General features: G+C 40.8%; 1 protein-coding gene across 3 annotated transcripts in view; it reads left to right on the top strand.

Annotated features, from left to right (window-relative positions):
* The first annotated feature begins 879 nt into the window (after window positions 1-879).
* GAREM1 (GRB2 associated regulator of MAPK1 subtype 1) overlaps window positions 880-21,591 on the top strand; it is a 209,513-nt gene continuing 188,801 nt past the window's right edge. Inside the window, exon 1 of one of the 3 annotated variants that reach the window (XM_033837656.2) lies at window positions 880-1,429. In XM_033837656.2, the coding sequence (XP_033693547.1) occupies window positions 1,309-1,429 (121 nt within the window). In that variant the 5' untranslated portion in view covers window positions 880-1,308. The remainder of the gene's footprint in view (window positions 1,430-21,591) is intronic. The other 2 variants (XM_033837654.2, XM_033837655.2) reach the window with 2 other exon arrangements.

Below are 21,591 nucleotides of genomic sequence, written 5' to 3'. Positions count from 1 at the left end.
TTGCCAAACTATCTAATGTCCTGGTACGCGTATCTAGAAAACGGGAACTATTCCAACCTTTAAGCTTGGGAGAGAAATGAGTGATAAAAGCATGTGAAAACATCTGGTCCCAGTCGTCTCCCAGTAACCCTTGGCGTGTCCACAGCTGTTGTTAGCCTCATCCTCTGCGGTCTCCAGCAGTTTGTCCATACAATGAAGGTACTAAACCGACAGTCACCTTCCCCTGCGTGGGTACTCATCATTCATTACCTTTCTGCTTCTCGGTGCTTCGGCCTTTTCCATTCTGCCTAGCAGCCAAAGTCTAGACTGCTGGCGGTAACTACCAGCTGCGTTTCTGGAGAATTGTAGGGCTGGCGGGGGACACGGCAGGGGATGGTCCCCGCCTGCCTTTCCCAGCTTCGTTTGTCTGTGGAACTCTCAGGAGGTGGGCACCAAACAGGTCTTTTTTGTGTCCTGTAGTAGCAACTCCAGTGCTAACAGGGTCGGGGTAGACGGGAGAGTGCCCGACATGAAGACTGAGAAAGATTCCTGAGCTCGCTGCGTTCCTCCAGGGCGCCCTTCGGGCAGGCCCTGGGTAGCGAAGGAGTGCGGGCGCGCGGTGGCGCCCGGGCGAGGTTGCAGGGCCCCCGAACGGTCGGATGGGGGAGCGAGAGCTAAAGCTTGCAGAGCGCGCCGAGCCGCCTGAGCCGCGGCCAGACCCGGGAGCCAACGGCGAACGGAGCCAGCCGGGCTACAGCGGGAGGAGGCCGAGAGGGAGGCGGGGCGGAGCGGGGCGGGGCGGGGCGGGTGGTGCAGGGGAGGCGGGGGCGGAGGCGGGGGCGGTGTCTCCCCGAGCTGCGCAGGCGTCGCTCGCACCTTGTTGATTAGTCAGTGCTGGGAACGCTGCTATGGCGTTTCTCAGACCCGCGGCTCCTCCTCACACGCTCCAGGCGGAGGGAAGGAGGGGTAAAAGAAGGAGGAGGAGAGCGGGCGGCCGCCGCAGCTGCAGACCCGGGGCCAGAGGAGGAGGCGGAGCGGGAGCCGCCGCATACACCCCGGCCGCCGCCGCCCGCCGCCGCCGCCGGCTTGCTGCGAGTCCTCTCCAGGCTTGAGGGCACGCGGGGCGCCCGGCCATGTCCCGCAGCGGCAGCTGAGCCGGCCGCGGGCCCCCTCCCTCCCCGCCGCCGCGCCCCCGGGCTGCCCGCGGCCAGAGTGCCCGGCGCCTTCCGCGCGCCCCAGACCGCAAGTGCGAGCAGCGGCGGCCGCCGAGGCGCGGGTGGTGCAGGCGGCGGCGGCGGCGGGAGCGCGGGGCCGAAGGAGGCGGGGAAGATGGACCCGGCGCCCTCGCTGGGTTGCAGCCTCAAGGATGTGAAGTGGAGCTCCGTGGCCGTTCCGCTGGACCTGCTGGTCAGCACTTACCGACTGCCCCAGATCGCGCGGCTGGACAGCGGTGAGTCCCCGCCCGCGGACCGCAGCCTCGGCGCGTCTCTGCACGCGTGTGCCCGGGAGGGTGGGACCCTGTGGGGAGTGGGCTGCCCGCCCCCCAGCGTTGGACTTGGCTCGAGCGGCTGCCGCAGCCCTGGCGCGTCGCTCTCAACTCCCCCCAGCAGCAGCTTAGAGGTGTGAAAATCAGAGCCCTAGTAGTATAATTTAAAAGGACGCAAAAAAAAAAAAAAAAAAATTCAACATAAGGGAAGCCTCTGCAGATAGTAATCTTGGAGGCGAGCTGTCTCTCTTCACCCGCCTGCAAGAATTACTCAACCTGGGAAACCCTGTATGAGTTATCTTAGGCAACTTTCTTACAAAATAATTGTGCTTTGGGTGGCACCTTTATTTTGGATACTCTCCTCCCCCTCCGCCACAAGAAGGAACAGATTTTAGGGGAAAGGCTCCTGGGTGACCAATGGCAGGGATCACATTTCTCGGAGACGTTTTATTACAGCTTGTCTGTTTTGTTTAACTGAAGAGAAAGTAATTTAGGGCTGTGTGTAGAAAATGTTTTTAGCAGAGGTGATGGTATGCTTAAGGTTAATTATTAGCTTAGCGCCTTTCTAGCCTGGAAAATAATTGAAAATACACCAACACCTGTATTGACTTGGAACGTGAGCTCGGAACTAAGAAATGCTTGTGTTTCCTGAAATTGACAACCAGAAACCAACCAAACGTCTCCCAGCTGTTTGTTCTGCAGGTTGACATCTGCAATCGAGTAGATGGATGTGCATACTGTCAAGCAATAGATACCTTTCAGTTTGAGAGTTCTGACGTGTAAGGTGGCAGTTTAGGTGTGTTTTGTCCTTTGTGTTTTGGTAATAACTTCAGTTGATGTTGGCTTCGTGCGATTTCAGACTGTTTGCAGAAACAGGCTTGCTTCTGCTGTGGGGCTGCCAGAAGCACCTGGGTGCAGGCTGGCGGGCAAGCAGATAGAGCTGTGGTCACACAGGCCAAGTCAGAACAGCACTGAGCAGAAAGATGTCATTTCAAGTCACAAGGACTTGGGTTACTCCTTTTCTGGAGTACAGGAGTGAGTAACATGAGACGTATAAACGTCCAAAGGCATTTTTGTTCCCGTTCTTTTCTGTGGGGTTAGATCAGACATTTGAAGTACTGATGTGAAAAATAAAGGCAGGAAAGTTCATGAACGCTGAAAAACAGTCTTGGCATGCGTGTTAGCCTTGTTTGATTGGTGGTGGTAGTGGTGGGCTTTGGGAATAAACTAAGAGTTTTAAAAGTAGTAATGAAGTGCACGTGAGTTCAGGGAGGGTCAGGTGGTGTGTTGAGGCATTTCTGCTTAGAGTGGGCGTGCTTTAAATATGCGTCTGTAGATCAGTATCAAAGAGAGAGAGAGAGAGAGAGAGTGTGTGTGTGTGTGCTGACAGTGTTTCATTTACTCTTACACCATGCAAAATTGTGCATATTGGAAGGTTATGTGAGTCCTCACCTTTTCCTACCGTCTCTCATCTCTGCACACTCCCCCAAAACTTACTAGCTAGGTAGTGAACATTGGTGTGTGTGGTGTAAAAGTCACCCAAAAGTTTCATTAAACTGAAAGTTTAAAGAGGCTGAATACCAGTTGCAGACATGTTAGCTTTATTATCCACTTTCCTCTCTACGCCATTCATAAAAAGGGTCTGAATCAACAGTGTACTCATCCCACACTTCTTTTTAAAATTAGGACGTGGGTAGCAAGTCTTAACAGCGTGTCCTTTCAAGCTGTGGATTTTGATCACTACGTGTAATTCCAATTCTTTATTGTAAATTTTCTCTTATTCCCGCTTGAGAATCACAGTGACATACACAAATTTGGAATCATAGCCAAATACTGCTTTATACCTTGTTTCTTTCACTTAATCCCATTGTTAATTTTTTTTAAGCTGCATGATGTTCCATGGGATGATGGCTGTATATCTAGTCCCCTGCAGCGGACATCAAGCGGCTTCATTTTTTACTATTATTAAGTTGTGATGTAATGAATACTCTTGTACATAAATCTGTTTGTTTGGGTTAGTATGTATTCCTTCCCTGCTGAGTAAGCATGTAGATCCGTTTTAAGTCCTTGATACACATTGTCAAATTGCTTTAGAGGTTGTACTCATGTATACACAAATGAGAATTTTGGGAGTACCAGTGTCCCTACAGCCTTAAAACAATAAGTATTTTACAAACAACCAAAAAAAAAAAAAAAACTCTGCTAATTTGAAGGGGGAAGTGTTAGATTACCAATTAAATTTGGATAGACTTTAAAAGAACTGATGATAGAGTCCATGCTTATGTTTTAAAATGTTTCATAGCAATGCTTAGAACATGTTAAGGATATGCCACCATGCTCTATGTGAAATTTGTGCAGTCGTCGTCCTGTGTGTGTCCTTTTGCCGGTTTTAGTACTGCAGGTACATTTTACACACGCACACCCTATACTTAGACATGAAAGGTAGTCATTTTCCAAATCACTTGTTTTCAAAGAAATGGAAAAACATGACAGTAGTTGACATTATGTCAAGAGAAAACTGTTGGCTGTTTTAAACAATCATTAAAACCATTAAACATCTGATTTCATAACTGTTGATTATTGAAGGCCTACTATGTGCTGGTACATTTCTAAGTGCTTGATGTATTTCTCATCCTTAGCACCCCATTTTAAGGACTTTGCGAGCCTTGAGATTTAGAGAAATTGAGCGACATACCTAGTAAATGGTGGACTGTGGTTTTCAGCTGACTTTCCGATTCTAAAGACACCTTTTATCTCAAACTGTACTACCTCCTTCTACTAAATGGGAGTAGATTTAGAGTAGGTCTAACGTCTGCTCTAAATAGCCCCACTGTCTCTCTGAGAGCTTGAGGACAGGAAAGTCAATATTTTTAAAACAGTATAGACAGCGAATTAAGCGCTGGCCTCATCCATCGTATCTAGACGATTTTCTGCTTCCTAAAGGAGTGGCTGAAAAGAGGTAAGGGGCAGAGGAGAAGAGAGTACAGAATCTGAGAAAGAAGGGAAAAAGCAGAGTCTGAGGGCTTAGGGTATGTAGATGTGTCTGTCGACATTACTCCTTAGGACATTTGCCATGTTTAACATACTAACTATACAATAAGTAAGAGCTTTCCAGTTCTTTGCCTCATGCATGTCAGTAATGAAATGCCAGTCAGACGCATTCGGTATTCCATCCCCAGTGGCGAAATTTGTCATCGTATAAGATAAATACAAAATTAGTGCGCCTTTATGGTATGGTCTCATGAGTCTTTCTGGAGACTAAAAGAAAAGTACTCCAGCGGTTCTCCTTAGGAGTGAGATACATCTCTTCAGCCAGTGTCTAATCCCCGTCAGCAATGCAGTTAAGATCAGATATCTAACTTCATCATCAATTTTAGAAACTTGGCTGCAGAACCAGGTTCAACAAATGTGTTTATGACTAAGAAGAGGGTGGAGAGAATGCTAATCCTCACCCCATCATCAGCCCATCCCCGCTCAAAGCTAGGTAGGTGGGGAAATTGTTCTGTCTCTGTCTTTTCAATATTTTGTCTTGGAAGGGTTTTCTGAAGGGTTGTTCTACAGCAGTGTTCTTACAGCTTTTTTGCTCTTGTAGTGCCTAAAAATTCTGTAAAACCCTGTACCCTAAGCATGTTTTTAAGTTCATTGCTAAAACTTTTCATCCTAAGTTTAAATAGTTGCAAAGGATGTCATTTTTCAGCATATTGTAAATGTTGACTTTTTAAATTGTTACATCATTTAAAAAACTCTGTAGTGGGATCTATATTTAATTCCCAGTATCATTCATTTTTAAAAACGCAGGAGTAAGTTCTTAACAGTAAAAGTCTTACATCTTTCCTTTTTCTCCTTAAATTCATATTTCCATTTCCCTTCCCCTACAGACTTCTATCCCAATGTAATATAGTGTTTTTGTTTATTCGTTTGTTTTGGTAGAAGGAAGGATTTATTACTTGCAGTAAATAAGGAGAACACTGGAGATCTTTCCCAAAGCAGTGTCTCCCAATGTAATATAGTTTTATGCATGAAAGTGTCTTATTGATCACTCTGTCTTACGTAACAAAAAAGAATATAAATTGAAATGTAGTATTTTGTATTTCTTTTGGCCATAAGCCTCTTTTTATTTAAATATTTCAGGTTGTTTAAAACAAACAAGTGGAAATTACCTGTCTTAGAGAAGGAGTTCCCTAAATGCTGGAGACCTGATCCTCAACAGGCATCACCTTTTTAATTTGTTCCTTTGTTAGTTGCCCTGAGCCCTGTGTTCTTTACACCCTGGGGTAATGAAGATTAGAAAGATCTGGTGAAGGCGCTGTAGACGCATTGCTTTTGTAAAGTGGGAGAAGGAGCTTTGCGAAGGGGAGATGACGAAGGACAGCTTCCCTTCATCAGGAGATGGATGTCCCTCCATCCCAGTCTTGGTTTCAGGCAGATCAGTTTTCAGACAAGAGAATATTTGGAAGTTGGGGATTTAGAAATTGACTCACGTATAGCTATGATGGTGAATCCCTTGGGAAGTGTTGGCTTTGCTTCAGACACATATCCCAGTTCAAAGAATGCTGGTCTAGAGCAGTGAAAGGTGAGCTTATGGTCCTGTCTGCTGAAAGAAGGAGGAAGACCAAGGCTGCGTGAATTGCCAGGGAGAGAGAAATAAAGATGGTGGGCATTGGAGGCAGCTGCGTATAAATTAGCAGCAGTCTGGCCCTCCTAGCTTTGTGGAGGAATCAGAGTTGACTCTAAGCCCCAGGTGTGTTGGGACTGTGGGAGCTTTGGTATTTGCTTTCTGCTGAGCTGCTTCTCTAACTTTACCATGTAAGTGCCTGGAGGGCTGATGGTGCAGAAACAAGGTGGACACTCAGATGGCAGTGAGGGTCCACGTGGCTGTTTGCAAATGTCAAAGGTGTTTATAGATTCAAGTTTTATCTTTGAAATTAATGTAAATTCCCAAAATCTGCTCCATGACTGGTGTTACTTTAATATATATTAAAAAATTTTTTCTAAAGTAACTTAATCTAAGTCTTTTTCTGGGAAGATGTGCTGTGCTTATCTTTGGTTTCATTTCCCCTGGCATTCTAAGTTGTAAGAGGTTACGTGTGCCCCAGGTGAGACAGTTGCTTAAAGGATACTGGATTTGGAGCCTAGAAACCTCCGTTCAGTTACATGCATTGCCATTTCTTAGCCATGTGATCTTGGGCAGTCTCTTAATCCCTTTGATTGATATTAAAGTTTTCTCATGCAGAAAAAAAAATGTACGTTATACTTGCCCATGAATCTCATAGTTATTCATTAATCTGTTTATTCAATAAGCTAATATTTATTAAGGCTCTACTATGTGTCAAACCCTGTTATAGGTATTGGGACAGTAGCACGGAACAAAACAGAAAAAAACCTCTGTCCTCATGCAGCCTACAATCTTATGTATCTACTTACTATGATAGTTAAAGGCAATAATATATGTGAATACATGTGTATTTTATTATGTTTTTTAGTTAATTTATTGTTTTTTGGCCGTACCACGTGGCTTGCAGGATCTTAGTTCCCCCACCGGGGATCCAGCCTGTGCCCCCTGTGGTGGAAGCTTGGAGTCTTAACCACTGGACTGCCGGGGAATTCCCAATACATATGTGTTTTAAAACAATGTATATGTAAGATTGACATAGTGCATGCTCAGAGCAGTTGATGGGGAGGCTTCAGAAGCCTCCCCTTCTGTTGCCTATCATTTAGGCAACAGAAGTCCAGTGAATGATAAACAGATTTTGCTATCCTTACAGATAAAGAAGCTGAGGGAAACGTTCTGTGTGACTTTAGTCCATTTCCTTCTGAGTATTCCAGGTTATTGACTTAGTAATACACAGGTTATAAAAAGGTGGTGTAAGGTCTTTATCAGAGAGAAAGTCTTGTAAACTAAATCAACCAAGATTGGGTTTGGGAGAGACAGGAAGTTAGTTTTGTTTTGTTTTGTTTTTTTTGCGGTACGCGGGCTTCTCTCCGTTGTGGCCTCTCCCGTTGCAGAGCACAGGCTCCGGACGCGCAGGCTCAGCGGCCATGGGTCACGGGCCCAGCGGCTTCGCGGCATGTAGGATCTTCCCGGACCGGGGCACGAACCCATGTCGCCTGCATCGGCAGGCGGACTCTCAATCACTGTGCCACCAGGGAAGCCCAAGAAGTTAGTTTTAACTTTAGGTTTTAACTTAATCCAGAACCACATGTGAGCCTGACCTAGTGATACTGAGACACTGGAATCTTTTTTTAGTGCATACTCATCGATTCTTTTATCGAATTGATGATGATTTTCGGAGCACCTACAGTTGGAGAACTATTAGCAGGAAAGAAGTGCCTAGTATGATGTTATACACAAGGTGGGTTATGAAGAAAGTCTCTTGAATATTCTTTTATATACCATATACTTTTACTTTCCTCTCGTCATGTATTCTAGTTGGCCATGCCTAAAAATTATGAAAAAAGAGTAGGAGAGGACCTTGTGGAGGACAGTGGATGGAGGTAAACATTTAGACCCACAAGACGAGATTTGGACATGGCTCCTTGAATGCTCTTGCTTTTCAAGTAAGATGGCTGTTTTGAAAGTCTTAAATGAGTATCCACATGACCAGTAAAACAAATCTTAAGATGCTCAGTTCATCTGTAAAAGGAAAACTGGTTTGACCATTGTGATCAACTGCATCATAGTTTAAAGAGAGTATTTTAGTCTCTTTACCTCATTTGGCTGCCTTGTTGAAATAGCAAGTTCTAGTAGACCAGCTTGTAAACTCGTTTATTTTTGTTTGAGATTCTTGAGGTATCTGTCTTTTCACTTAGTAAGCTGCAGTTCTAGGAAGAATCATAAACTCCCTCTCGTCTTCAGCAGGGCTATCAATCTTAAGAAGACCAGCTATTATATGCAACTTGAAAAATAGCTTTTATTCCTGGTTTATGTATCATTTTGTCATACTTGACAAAATATACCTGCTAAAATATTTTTTAAATCTCATGGGATTAACTCCTCTTTTAGATGACATTTCCACATGAAGATGCTCCCCCCACATCTCAGCCTCCACCCCTTTTCCCAGTTTCACAAGATTGTTCACTCGAATTTCAGGTTAAAGGTATTTAGGGTAATTTTTACTGTTTCTTAGCTTCTAAGCACAATGCCTGGTACATAGGAGGCATTCAGTAAGAATGTAATAAATTAATAAGCAAATTTCAGTATTAAAATTTTTAAGGTCCAAAATATCGGTATTACTAAAGCTGTCTATGACCTCTGCTAGTCTGACATAGAACTTCACGCTTGTTCCACTTGAGATAAGGTGGTAGGTCCTAAAATTAGCAGTAGGGAAAAGAGAGACTGTTAGAGCATCATGATGAAATCATGATTCTTAGGGTCATTAATTATCAATGTTGTAAATAAGTTATTTCTAGAAATTACAACTCAGTTTTTCAGATTTTTTTGCTTTCTTACTAGTTCTTTCATTCTGAAATTAAGATGCCTTCTTTACATATTACATGTAGCTATGTCATTGAATTTTTAATCTTATATCACCTAGAATACCATAAATCTTTGGGACTAGTCAACTCTTAAAACAATAAAGAAAAACCTGATTGGAGAGTCAGCTAGCCATTTAACTATCCATTGTCTCATCTTCTCAGGGCACCAGGGATTTTACTTCTAAGCAAAACAAGCCACTTGATTTAAGTAGTGTTAAAAAACTACAACTGCTAATTTGATACAGTTGTCATCTTCCTAGAATAGCCCCAAGATTGACTTGAAACCATAGTGTCTTAATCCCAGACAATGAGTTTCCTTTTCTGCCATTGCGGGAGTATTACATAGTGGTAAAATAAAAAGGAAAAACCAATATTCCTGAGCTGTTTTCTAGTTTTGGGGATGAATTACTTTATATATACTTACACGCAAGTCGTTTTAATTGATTCTGCTACTTCTTAAACCTACTTTGAAGTATTTAAATACCACTTGGGCTTTGATGACTTGAATGGTTGTTTAATAAATATCAAGTTATTGAATTCAAAATGCAATGTGAAGTCTTATAGTTATGAAGCTAGTTGTTATTCAGGCTAATATTTAACGTGTACAGTAAGTTACTACGATTAGCCCTGGTTATAGTTTAGAGAGGAATGTAATTGTGAGCCGCGCTTATGTTTGTATCCTTGTGAAGATTTAAAATAGGTTATATTCTGTTGTTTTTTTCCACTCAGTAGAGAAAAATTTCCTTGGTCAGACTTTTTTTTTCAAGGTGACAGTTTTCTCAATACCAGACTTTAAGATGTTAGAAATGAAAATTTGCTTTTGATAATTAGTTCACATTGACAGTATTTTCCTCCTAGCAGGGAACCAGATTCAGATATCCAAGAGTAACTGGAAAAGGGTAAATATTTACTTTTCTATTTTTAAACATATCTTGTTACCTTGTAGGTAATTAGGAAGCACTGGTTATAAGAGATTTTTGTCATCCATTCAAAAAAACGTTAATGAAATGCCAGAGGAAGCTCACTTGAATAACTCCAGGCCATCCATCTATGCAGATGCTATACTCCGTGATTGATATTCACTTTGAATTGCCACTCTCTTCCTTTAGCAGCAATGGGCAAGTAGGGAATGGCTGGAATCAAGGACCTAACATCTATTCCATTGTCATTCCTCGTCCCCAGTAGCTTGTGCTATGAAATCTTCAATTTGTTTCAGGTTAACATTTAATGTAATGCAGAATCCATTTTTACCTTGGACCACCGACCCACAAAATCAGTCAAGCACCAGACCCAAGTTAAAAACAATTCAATTAGTTATGCCTAAAGAGGGCGAGAGCTCTAGAAGGTTCAGATTACTTATTTAAAAATAATAAAGAACATAAAGCTTCATTAAGATATTCTGCTGTTATTTTTTCCTGTTTATTTTGGTCCAGTCTTTGGTCTGTTAAGAGGAAGGGAGCCACTGAGAGTAGACAGGATCAAGAGAAAAATTTTCACAAGCTCAGCATGGCCAGGTACATCAGTTTAGGTTAATTTCAACTGTATGTAACAGGGACCAAAAAAAAAAGGTGGAGATTTCTTTTTCATATAACTAAAGTCTAAAGGAACACGGTCCAGGATGATAGGGCAGATCCACAGAGTCAAGGACCCAGGCTCCTCATGTCTTTCTGCTCTGTCATCCTCAGAGGTAGTTTTTTGTTTGTTTGTTTGTTTTTTGCGGTACGCGGGCCTCTCACTGCTGCGGCGTCTCCCGCTGCAGAGCACAGGCTCCAGACGCACAGGCCCAGCGGCCATGGCTCATGGGCCCAGCCGCTCCACGGCACGTGGGATCCTCCCGGACCGGGGCGCGAACCCGTGCCCCCTGCATCGGCAGGTGGACTCCCAACCACTGCGCCACCAGGGAAGCCCCTCAGAGGTAGTTTTGACTTTATGGTTCTCAGTGGCTGCTAGAGCTCCAGCGATCGTGTCTGCATCCCAGACAGGAGGAAGGGAAAAAGGGTATGTTTGACTGCACCATACTTACATCTCATTGGTCAGGACTTACACACTCCTATATGGGCAGGAAGGCAAAGAACTGGAGTCTTAACTGGGCACAGTGCCCAGGGATTTTTACTGCAGGAGAGGGAAGCAATGAATATTGGGAGCCGCCTAGCAGCTTTTGCCATTCAGATTTTTGCTTTGATGCCTTTTCTTTACTTTTTTTCTCCTATTCAAAACTTACTAAAATAGTCATGCCTTGTAAATAACTAGTAAGAACCTCCTGTATAGCACAGGGAACTCTACTCAATACTCTGTAATAACCTATATGGGAAAAGAATCTAAAAAAGAGTAGATATTTATATGTATAACTGATTGACTTTGCTGTACAGCCGAAACTAACACAACATTGTAAATCAACTGTACTCCAATAAAAATTAATTTTAAAATAAATAAATAAAGTTACTGTGCATCTTAAGAAAAAAACAAAAGTCATGCTTTGGGCCCTAATTCCTTGACATCTCCTTGTTCAGGTTCTTCCTTAGCTAAGAGAGTAGGAACTTCTTGCCCCAACTTACTTTTCTCTCTTCATCCTTGAGCTAAAACCTTAAAGCGGTTCTATTTAAGAGGCCCCTTATTAGAGGTGGAAGTACTTTATCAGTAAGCCATGAAAAGTTGTATACTCTAAGAAATTGTTGTTAGAAGGCACTCTCACATTCTTTTTTGGTTTGTCTGCTTGTCAGGTTTTGTCCCAGACCTGATATACACAATGGGGATAGTTGTCCAATTTTTTTTTTTTTTTGGCTGCATTGGGTGTTTGTTGCTGCGTGTGGGCTTTCTCAAGTTGCGGCGAGCGGGGGCTACTCTTCGTTGCAGTGCGCGGGCTTCTCACTGCCGTGGCTTCTCTTGTTGCGGAGCATGGGCTCTAGGCATGCGGGCTTCAGAGTTGTGGCTCGCAGGCTTCAGTAGCTGTGGCTTGCGGGCTCTAGAGCACAGGCTCAGTAGTTATGGTGCACGGGCTTAGTTGCTCCGCGGCTTGTGGGATGTTCCTGGACCAGGGCTCGAGTCCATGTCCCCTGCATTGGCAGGCAGATTCTTAACCACTACACTACCAGGGAAGCCGTGTCCAGTTTTTTAAAGGTGCTTTTTTTCCTGCTCTATTTCTTTTGCCAGAGAGGCTTGGCGGTTTTTTTTTTTAAAACATACTATTTCCCCCCCAGATATCATTGTTATAGAGAATTTGGAAACAGAAACAGAAATTTGGAAACATTTTCTGTAGACAGAAAATGACAGAAATGAATATCAGTGTTAATTCCAGAGGTTATATAATTTGTTATGTAACCTTTTTTTCTTTTTAAATTTTATTTATTTATTTTGGGCCGCGTTGGGTCTCCGTTGCTGTGTGCAGGCTTTCTCTAGTTGCGGCAAGCGGGGGCTACTTTTCGTTGCAGTGCCGGCTCGCAGGCTCTAGAGCGCAGGCTCAGTAGTTGTGGCCCACGGGCTTAGTGGCTCCGCGGCATATGGGATCTTTCCGGACCAGGGCTCGAACCCGTGTCCCCTGCATTGGCAGGTGGATTCTTAACTGCTGCGCCACCAGGAAAGTCCTGTAACCATTGTTAACATTTTCCTATTATGCAGGCATGCCATGTAAATGGAGAATATATATAAAAGTGAGACCAAGCTATATGTAAAACTTTTAAAATTTTGCATTATATCATGAGCATTTTCTTTCATTATTAATATTCTTTGAAAATAAAATTGTCATGACTGAATGTGATTCTTCTATTACCAGTTAACCATGATTTGACTATTTTCCACTTGTTAGACATTTAGTTGTTTTGAGTGTTATGTTTTTGAGGCTATCTTTATACTTAAATTTGTCAGTTTTATACATCATTTCATTATTTGGGATTCCTGGAAGTGGGATTAAAAAAAATTTATTTTTTAGATTGTTGATGTGTATTGCTAGATTGTATCCGGGAAAGTTTGTACCATTAACAATGAATGAGTAATATCATTGTGCATCATTGAATATCATAGGTGTTTTTCAGTCTTTGCTAATTTAGATAATTTAAAAGTTGTCACTTTTTCTAATTTGTATCGCTTTGATGACTAGTAGAATAAATTCAATGATTTTATCATATTTGTGAATTTTATGAGTTATTTGTTTAGTTTTTCGGTAGAGTGTTTTTTTAAAGCTTCTGTAATAAAAATAAAATCCTAGTGTCCTTTATTCCTGGTTTTTCTGCAGGATGTTTATAAGTAATCTCCAGGTTTCAGGTGGGCTTAATCACTTTATAAACTTCTGTTCTATTTTTTCCAGTTAATGTTCATAAATAGGTATTACCTGTTTCTGAAATTGAATAAGTGTGGTTAATTTACTTTTCTTCATCGAGTTGGATATTGGATTTAAATGTTATGTTCAGTGTTGCATTGTGGCCAGTCAATAATCTCATGAAAATCTTGATAAAACCATGTTGTGTGTTCGTAGCTATAATTATACATACAGAATTTGAATTCATGTCATGGAGAGCTCCCACTGGTACGTCATTGTTGACAAATTCCTTTGCATTGCATAAAACTAGGCTGACAAACTAGGTTCATTACTATTCAATTTTAAAGACTAAGAATGAATAGACAAGTTTATAAAAATATTTCATTATTTTTACATGTAATCTATAATGAACCCTGAAGTGCTGCATTTAGGGCAGGTAGCGTTTTCTATTCCATTTCCTATTCTCTCTCTTGTAAGCATTAGGTTTTGGCAAATTGAGAACCTGTTGAAGCTTAGAATCTGAGTGCTGATGTGAGAGAATAAATACTAGAGATTCACAGATAACTTCAAGACCAGGAGAGAAGCAAACATGATAGTTTGAATGTCGTTTCATTTCCTCTGTTGAATATCTGTGCAAATGTCGACTTTGATGTAGTAATGTTTAAGAAGAAGGGAACTGGAGGTAAGAGAAGGAAAGCCCGGTTTAATTCTTTCTACGTATAGACAGTGATTGATGGAGGAATGAAATACTTATCCCACTGCCAACTTGGCACCTGAGGACTCTATAAATAGTTGTCTTTATCAGAGGCTTGAGGTGACAGTTGCTGAAAGCACAGTACAAGATGACTTTAAGAGAATCTTTTAGTGCCAAAGAAGAAGCCTCAAATTAACTTCACAGGGGATCAGGTAGCTTGTGAATTGTACTTGCCCCTCCCCCCAGTCTTCTGTCTTTTTTCTTGACCCTGTTGGGAAGCTGTCAATCTGAGCAGGTTGTATACAGTTGAATACAGTAGCTATCTGAGGAGTTTCGTGTTAATGGACACTAGAGGGGGAGGGAAGAGGAGAAATATATGAATTAAGTTATAAATATCATGTATAGTCTATTTAGTTTTTTAAATTGTCACAATGAAACAAAACTTCATTTCTCCCAATTATAAACATCATGTATTCACAATTAAAAATTTGAATGCATGGAAATATTTTAAAACTAAAGATAATCTGAGGTCCCACCATCCTAAGATAACTTGGTGACCGTCCTCTCTTGCATCCTCGATTCTCTTTCTCTCTTACACTCTTATAATTTTACAGAAACAAGGCATTTTATCTACCACTTTTGTGTTTTGTTTTTTTGCTTTCTCCCTTCACATCAACCCCCATTCCTCCAATCCAACCCTGCCTGCCCACACAATCCACTTTAATAATCCAGGAGTATCTTTCATATTTCCTCTATACTCATATAATTCTGCACTGACGTTAGATTTACAGTCCTCCCTCAGTATCTGCAGGGGATTGGTTCCAAAACCCCCGCAGATACCAGAATCTGTGGATGCTCAAGTCCGCATAGTAAAAATGTCCGTAGTACAGTGGCCCTCTGTATCCATGGGTTCTGCGTCCGTGGATCCAACCAACCTTGATTCGAAGACAATACTGAAACAAAATTCTGTCATTGCTTTTTAAAAACAGGATTATATTATACATACTTGTGTATTATACATACTTCTTGGCTTCTTGTTTATGTCACTCATGGGAATCTTTCTAAATCATCTGGTGTAAAACAAATTCATTCTTTGTTAACAGCTGCATAATAGTCCATGGTACGGGTATACTCATTCTTCTGTTCATTTGTGTTCAACTTGTTCCTAGTTATTGGTCTCACTAAACCTCCATGTACATGATGTTGTTAATTTGTTCATTATTTCTATAGAAGTCTGGTTTCTCTCACATATCTTTTACTTCTCCCCCAAACATCTTTGATGGCACTGTCTTCCTGATTCTCTTAATCTCACATGCAAGGACCAGAATGAAATCTTTTTAGAAAAAATTATTTAGGGAAAGTGGGTCTTCTATCCCAGTATCAGAACCCAATTCACAGAAGTGGACCCGATTTAACAGCGGTTGCCCAAATGCTGTCCAAAAAGTCGGTAACAATTCTCATTTCCATCCCTGATGTATGAGAATACCATTTCTCCAAACCTGTGACAACCATTAGATGTTATAAAGTTTAAAAGAAATATTTGTCAGACTAATGGACATAAAATGAAATCTGCTATGTTAATTTGCATTTGCCTGACCATTAGTGATTTTTGTGCCCTTTTAATGTCTGTTTATCATGTAGACTCGCTCTTCTGCAAATTGACATATTTTTTGCTGCTTTTTCTGTTGTCATTTTATTCTTGCCAATTTCTAGGTGCTGTTTATATTATTCTAGAGATTTTTTTCTTATTTACATTTACCTTATCTGTTGACTTTGCTTGTTATATGTATCCACTCAAGAGTTTAAAATTTTTACTTAGACAAGTGTCTTTTTTCTTTTTTTAGAAATTTCATAAATGTCTGAAATAAATGTCTGAAACATTTATATTAACATAATTCCACACAAATAACCCAATGAAAGTTTAGTATTAGTTGTTTTCTTTGCTTGTTTGTTTGTACTGCAGCTTCTTATTAGTCATCAATTTTATACACATCAGTGTATACATGTCAATCCCAATCGCCAAATTCAGCACACCACCATCCCCACCCGCCACGGTTTTCCCACCTGGTGTCCATACCTCTGTTCTCTACATCTGTGTCTCAACTTCTGCCCTGCAAACCGGCTCATCTGTACCATTTTTCTAGGTTCCACGTACATGCATTAATATATGATATCTGTTTTTCTCTTTCTGACTTACTTCACTCTATATGACTAGATCCGTCCACATCTCAACAAATGACTCAATTTCGTTCCTTTTTATGGCTGAGTAATATTCCATTGTATATATGTACCACAACTTCTTTATCCATTCGTCTGTCGATGGGCATTTAGGTTGCATCCATGACCTGGCTATGTAAATAGTGCTGCAATGAACTTTGGGGTGCATGTGTCTTTTTGAATTATGGTTTTCTCTGGGTATATGCCCAGTGATGGGATTGCTGGATCATATGGTAAATCTATTTTTAGTTTTTTAAGGAACCACCATACTGTTCTCCATAGTGGCTGTATCAATTTACATTCCCACCAACAGTGCAGGAGGGTTCTCTTTTCTCCACACCCTCTCCAGCATTTGTTGTTTGTAGATTTTCTGATGGTGCCCATTCTAACTGGTGTGAGGTGATACCTCATTGTAGTTTTGATTTGCATTTCTTTAATAATCAGTGATGTTGAGCAGCTTCTCATATGCTTCTTGGCCATCTGTATGTCTTCTTTGGAGAAATGTCCATTTAGGTCTTCTGCCCATTTTTGGATTGGGTTGTTTGTTTCTTTAATATTGAGCTGCATGAGGTGTTTATATATTTTGGAGATTAATCCTTTGTCCGTTGATTTGTTTGCAAATATTTTCTCCCATTCTGAGGGTTGTCTTTTCATCTGGTTTATGGTTTCCTTTGCTGTGCAAAAGCTTTTAAGTTTCATTATGTCCCATTTTTTATTTTTGTTTTTATTTCCATTACTCTAGGAGGTGGATCAAAAAAGATCTTGCTGTGATTTATGTCAAAGAGTGTTCTTCCTATATTTTCCTCTAAGAGTTTTATAGTGTCCGGTCTTACATTTACGTCTCGAATCCATTTTGAGTTTATTTTTGTTTATGGTGTTAGGGAGTGTTCTAATTTCATTCTTTTACATATAGCTGTCCAGTTATCCCAGCACCACTTACTGAAGAGACTGTCTTTTCTGCATTGTATATCTTTGCCCCCTTTGTCATAGATTAGTTGACCATAGGTGCGTGGGTTTATCTCTGGGCTTCCTATCTTGTTCCATTGATCTATGTTTCTGTTTTTGTGCCAGTACCATATTGTCTTGATTACTGTAGCTTTGTAGTATAGTCTGAAGTCAGGGAGTCTGAGTCCTCCAACTCCGTTTTTTTCCCTCAAGACTGCTTTGGCTATTCGGGGTCTTCTGTGTCTCCGTAGAAATTTTAAGATGATTTGTTCTAGTTCCGTAAAAAATGCCATTGGTAATTTGATAGGGATTGCATTGAATCTGTAGGTTGCTTTGGGTAGTATAGTCATTTTCACAATATTGATTCTTCCAATCCCAGAACATGGTATATCTCTCCATCTGTTTGTATCATCTTTAATTTCCTTCATCAGTGTCTTATAGTTTTCTGCATACAGGTCTTTTGTCTCCCTAGGTAGGTTTATTCCTAGGTATTTTATTCTTTTTGTTGCAGTGGTAAATGGGAGTGTTTCCATATATTCTCTTTCAGATTTTTCATCATTAGTGTATAGAAATGCAAGTGAATTCTGTGCATTAATTTTGTATCCTGCAACTTTACCAAATTCATTGATTAGCTCTAGTAGTTTTCTGGTGGCATTTTTAGGATTCTCTATGTATAGTATCATGTCATCTGCAAACAGTGACCATATTACTTCTTCTTTTCCAATTTGTATTCCTTTTATTTCTTTTTCTTCTCTGACTGCCGTGGCTAGGACTTACAAAACTATGTTGAATGATAGTGGTGAGAATGGACATCCTTGTCTCGTGCCTGATCTTAGAGGAAATGCTTTCAGTTTTTCACCGTTGAGAATGATGTTTGCTGTGGGTTTGTCGTATATGGCCTTTATTATGTTGAGGGAGGTTACCTCTATACCCACTTTCTGGAGAGTTTTTATCATAAATGCATGTTGAATTTTGTCAAAAGCTTTTTCTGCATCTGTTGAGATGATCATGTGGTTTTTATTTTCAATTTGTTAATATGGTGTATCACATTAATTAATTTGCGTATATTGAAGAATCCTTGCATCCCTGGGATAAATGCCACTTGATCGTGGTGTATGATCCTTTTAATGTGTTGTTGGATTCTGTTTGCTAGTATTTTTTTTTTAACATCTTCATTGGGGTATAATTGCTTTACAATGGTGTGTTAGTTTCTGCTTTATAACAAAGTGCATCAGTTATACATATACATATGTTCCCATATCTCTTCGCTCTTACGTCTCCCTCCCTCCCACCCTCCCTAGCCCACCCCAGTTTGCTATATTTTGTTGAGGATTTATGCATCTATATTCATCAGTGATATTGGTCTGTAATTTTCTTTTTTTGTAGTATCTTTGTCTGGTTTTGGTATCAGGGTGATGGTGGCCTCATAGAATAAGTTTGGGAGTGTTCCTTCCTCTGCAATTTTTTGGAAGATTTTGAGAAGAATGGGTGTTAGCTCTTCTCTAAATGTTTGATAGAATTCACCTGTGAAGCCATCTGGTCCTGGACTTTTGTTTGTTGGAAGATTTTTAATCACAGCTTCAATTTCATTACTTGTGATTGGTCTGTTCATATTTTCTTTTTTTCCTGGTTCAGTCTTGGAAGGTTCTACCTTTCTAAGAATTTGTCCGTTTCTTCCAGGTTGTCCATTTTATTGGCATAGATTTGCTTTTAGTACTCTCTTATGATGCTTTGTATTTCTGTGGTGTCCTTTGTAACTTCTCCTTTTTCATTTCTAATTTTATCGATTTGAGTCCTCTCCCTCTTTTTCTTGATGAGTCTGGCTAATGGTTTATCAATTTTATCTTCTCAAAGAACCAGCTTTTAGTTTCATTGATCTTTGCTATTGTTTTCTTTGTTTCTATTTCATTTATTTCTGCTCTGATCTTTATGATTTCTTTCCTTCTGCTAACTTTGGGTTTTGTTTGTTCTTCTTTCTCTAGTTCCTTTAGGTGTAAGGTTAGATTGTTTACTTGAGATTTTTCTTGTTTCCTGAGGTAGGCTTGTATAGCTATAAACTTCCCTCTTAGAACTGCTTTTGCTGCATCCCGTAGGTTTTGGATTGTCGTGTTTTCATTGTCATTTGTTTCTAGGTATTTTTTGATTTGCTCTTTGATTTCTTCAATGATCTCTTGGTTATTTAGTAATGTATTCTTTAGCCTCAATGTGTTTGTGTTTTTTACATTGTTTCCCTGTAATTCATTTCTAATCTCATAGTGTCGTGGTCAGAAAAGATGCTTGATATGATTTCAGTTTTCTTAAATTTACAGAGGCTCGATTTGTGACCCAAGATGTGATCTATCCTGGAGAATGTTCTGTGTGCACTTGAGAAGAAAGTGTAATTTGCTGTTTTTGGATGGAATGTCCTATAAATATCAATTAAATCTCTCTGGTCTACTGTGTCATTTAAAGCTTCTGTTTCCTTATTTATTTTCATTTTGGATGATACGTCCATTGGTGTAAGTGAGGTATTAAAGTCCCCCCTATTATTGTGTTACTGTCAATTTCTTCTTTTAGAGCTGTTATACTTGCCTTATGTATTGAGGTGCTCATATGTTGGGCGCATATATAGATAATTGTTATATCTTCTTCTTGGATTGATCCCTTGATCATTATGTAGTGTCCTTCCTTGTCTCTTGTAACATTCTTTATTTTAAAGTTTCTTTTATCTGATATGAGTATAGCTACTCCAGCTTTCTTTTGATTTCCATTTGCATGGAATATCTTTTTCCATCCCCTCACTTTCAGTCCGTACGTGTCCCTAGGTCTGAAGTGGATCTCTTGTAGACAGCATATATATGGGTCTTGTTTTTGTATCCATTCAGCAAGCCTGTGTCTTTTGGTTGGAGCATTTAATCCATTCATGTTTAAGGTAATTATCGATATGTATGTTCCTATGACTATTTTCTTAATTGTTTTGGGTTTGTTTTTGCAGGTCCTTTTTTCTTTTGTGTTTCTCAGTTAGAGAAGTTCCTTTAGCATTTGTTGTAGAGCTGGTTTAGTGGTGCTGAATTCTCTTGGCTTTTGCTTGTCTGTTAAGCTTTTGATTTCTCCCTCGAATCTGAATCTGAATGAGATCCTTTCCAGGTAGAGTAATCTTGGTTGTAGGTTCTTCCCTTTCATCACTTTAAGTATATCATGCCACTCCCTTCTGGCTTGTAGAGTTTCTTCTGAGAAATCAGCTGTTAACCTTATGGGAGTTCCCTTGTATGTTATTTGTCATTTTTCCCTTGCTGCTTTCAATAATTTTTCTTTGTCTTTAAGTTTTGCCAGTTTGATTACTGTGTGTCTCGGCGTGTTTCTCCTTGGGTTTATCCTGTCTGGGAGTCTCTGTGCTTCCTGGACTTGGGTGGCTATTTCCTTTCCCATGTTAGGGAAGTTTTTGACTGTAATCTCTTCAAATATTTTCTCTGGTCCTTTCTCTCTCTCTTCTCCTTCTGGGATCCCTATAATGTGAATGTTGTGTTTAATGTTGTTCCAGAGGTCTCTTAGGCTGTCTTCATTTCTTCTCATTCTTTTTTCTTTAGTCTGTTCAGCAGCAGTGACTTCCACCATTCAGTCTTCCAGGTCACTTATCCGTTCTTCTGCCTCGGTTATTATGCTATTGATTCCTTCTAGTGTAGTTTTCATTTCAGTCACTGCATTGTTCATCTCTGTTTGTTTGTTCTTTAATTCTTCTAGGTCTTTGTTAAACATTTCTTTCATCTTCTCGATCTTTGCCTCCATTCTTTTTCCAAGGTCCTGGATCATCTTCACTATCAGTATTCTGAATTCTTTTTCTGGAAGGTTGCCTATCTCCACTTCATTTAGTTGTTTTTCTGGGGTTTTATCTTGTTCCTTCATCTGGTATATAGCCCTCTGCCTTTTCATCTTGTCTGTCTTTCTGTGAATGTGGTTTTTGTTCTACAGGCTGCAGGATTGTAGTTCTTCTTGATTCTGCTGTCTGCCCTCTGGTGGATGAGGCTATCTAAGAGACTTGATGGGAGGGACTGGTGGTGGGTACAGCTGACTGTTGCTCTGGTGGGCAGAGATCAGTTAAACTTTAATCCACTTGACTGTTGATGGGTGGGGCTGGATTCCTTCTCTGTTGGTTGTTTGGCCTGAGGCAACCCAACACTGGAGCCTACCTGGGCTCTTTGGTGGAGCTAATGACAGACTCTGGGAGGGCTCATGCCAAGGAGTACTTCCCAGAACTTCTGCTGCCAGTGTCCTTGTCCCCATGGTGAAACAGAGCCACCCCCTGCCTCTGCAGGAGATCCTCCAACACTAGCAGGTAGGTGTGGTTCAGTTTTCCCTGGGGTCACTGCTCCTTCCCCTGGGTCCCGATGCGCACACTACTTTGTGTGTGCCCTCCAAGAGTGGAGTCTCTGTTTACCCCCTGTCCTGTCAAAGTCCTGCAATCAGTTCCCACTAGGCTTCAAAGTCTGATTATCTAGGAATTCCTCCTCACATTATCAGACCCCCAGGTTGGGAAGCCTGACATGGGGCTCAGAACCTTCACTC

This window comes from Tursiops truncatus, chromosome 13 (genome assembly GCF_011762595.2).
Source record: "Tursiops truncatus isolate mTurTru1 chromosome 13, mTurTru1.mat.Y, whole genome shotgun sequence".
Lineage (NCBI taxonomy): Eukaryota > Metazoa > Chordata > Mammalia > Artiodactyla > Delphinidae > Tursiops > Tursiops truncatus.
This window is presented reverse-complemented; position numbering and strand designations above follow the sequence as displayed.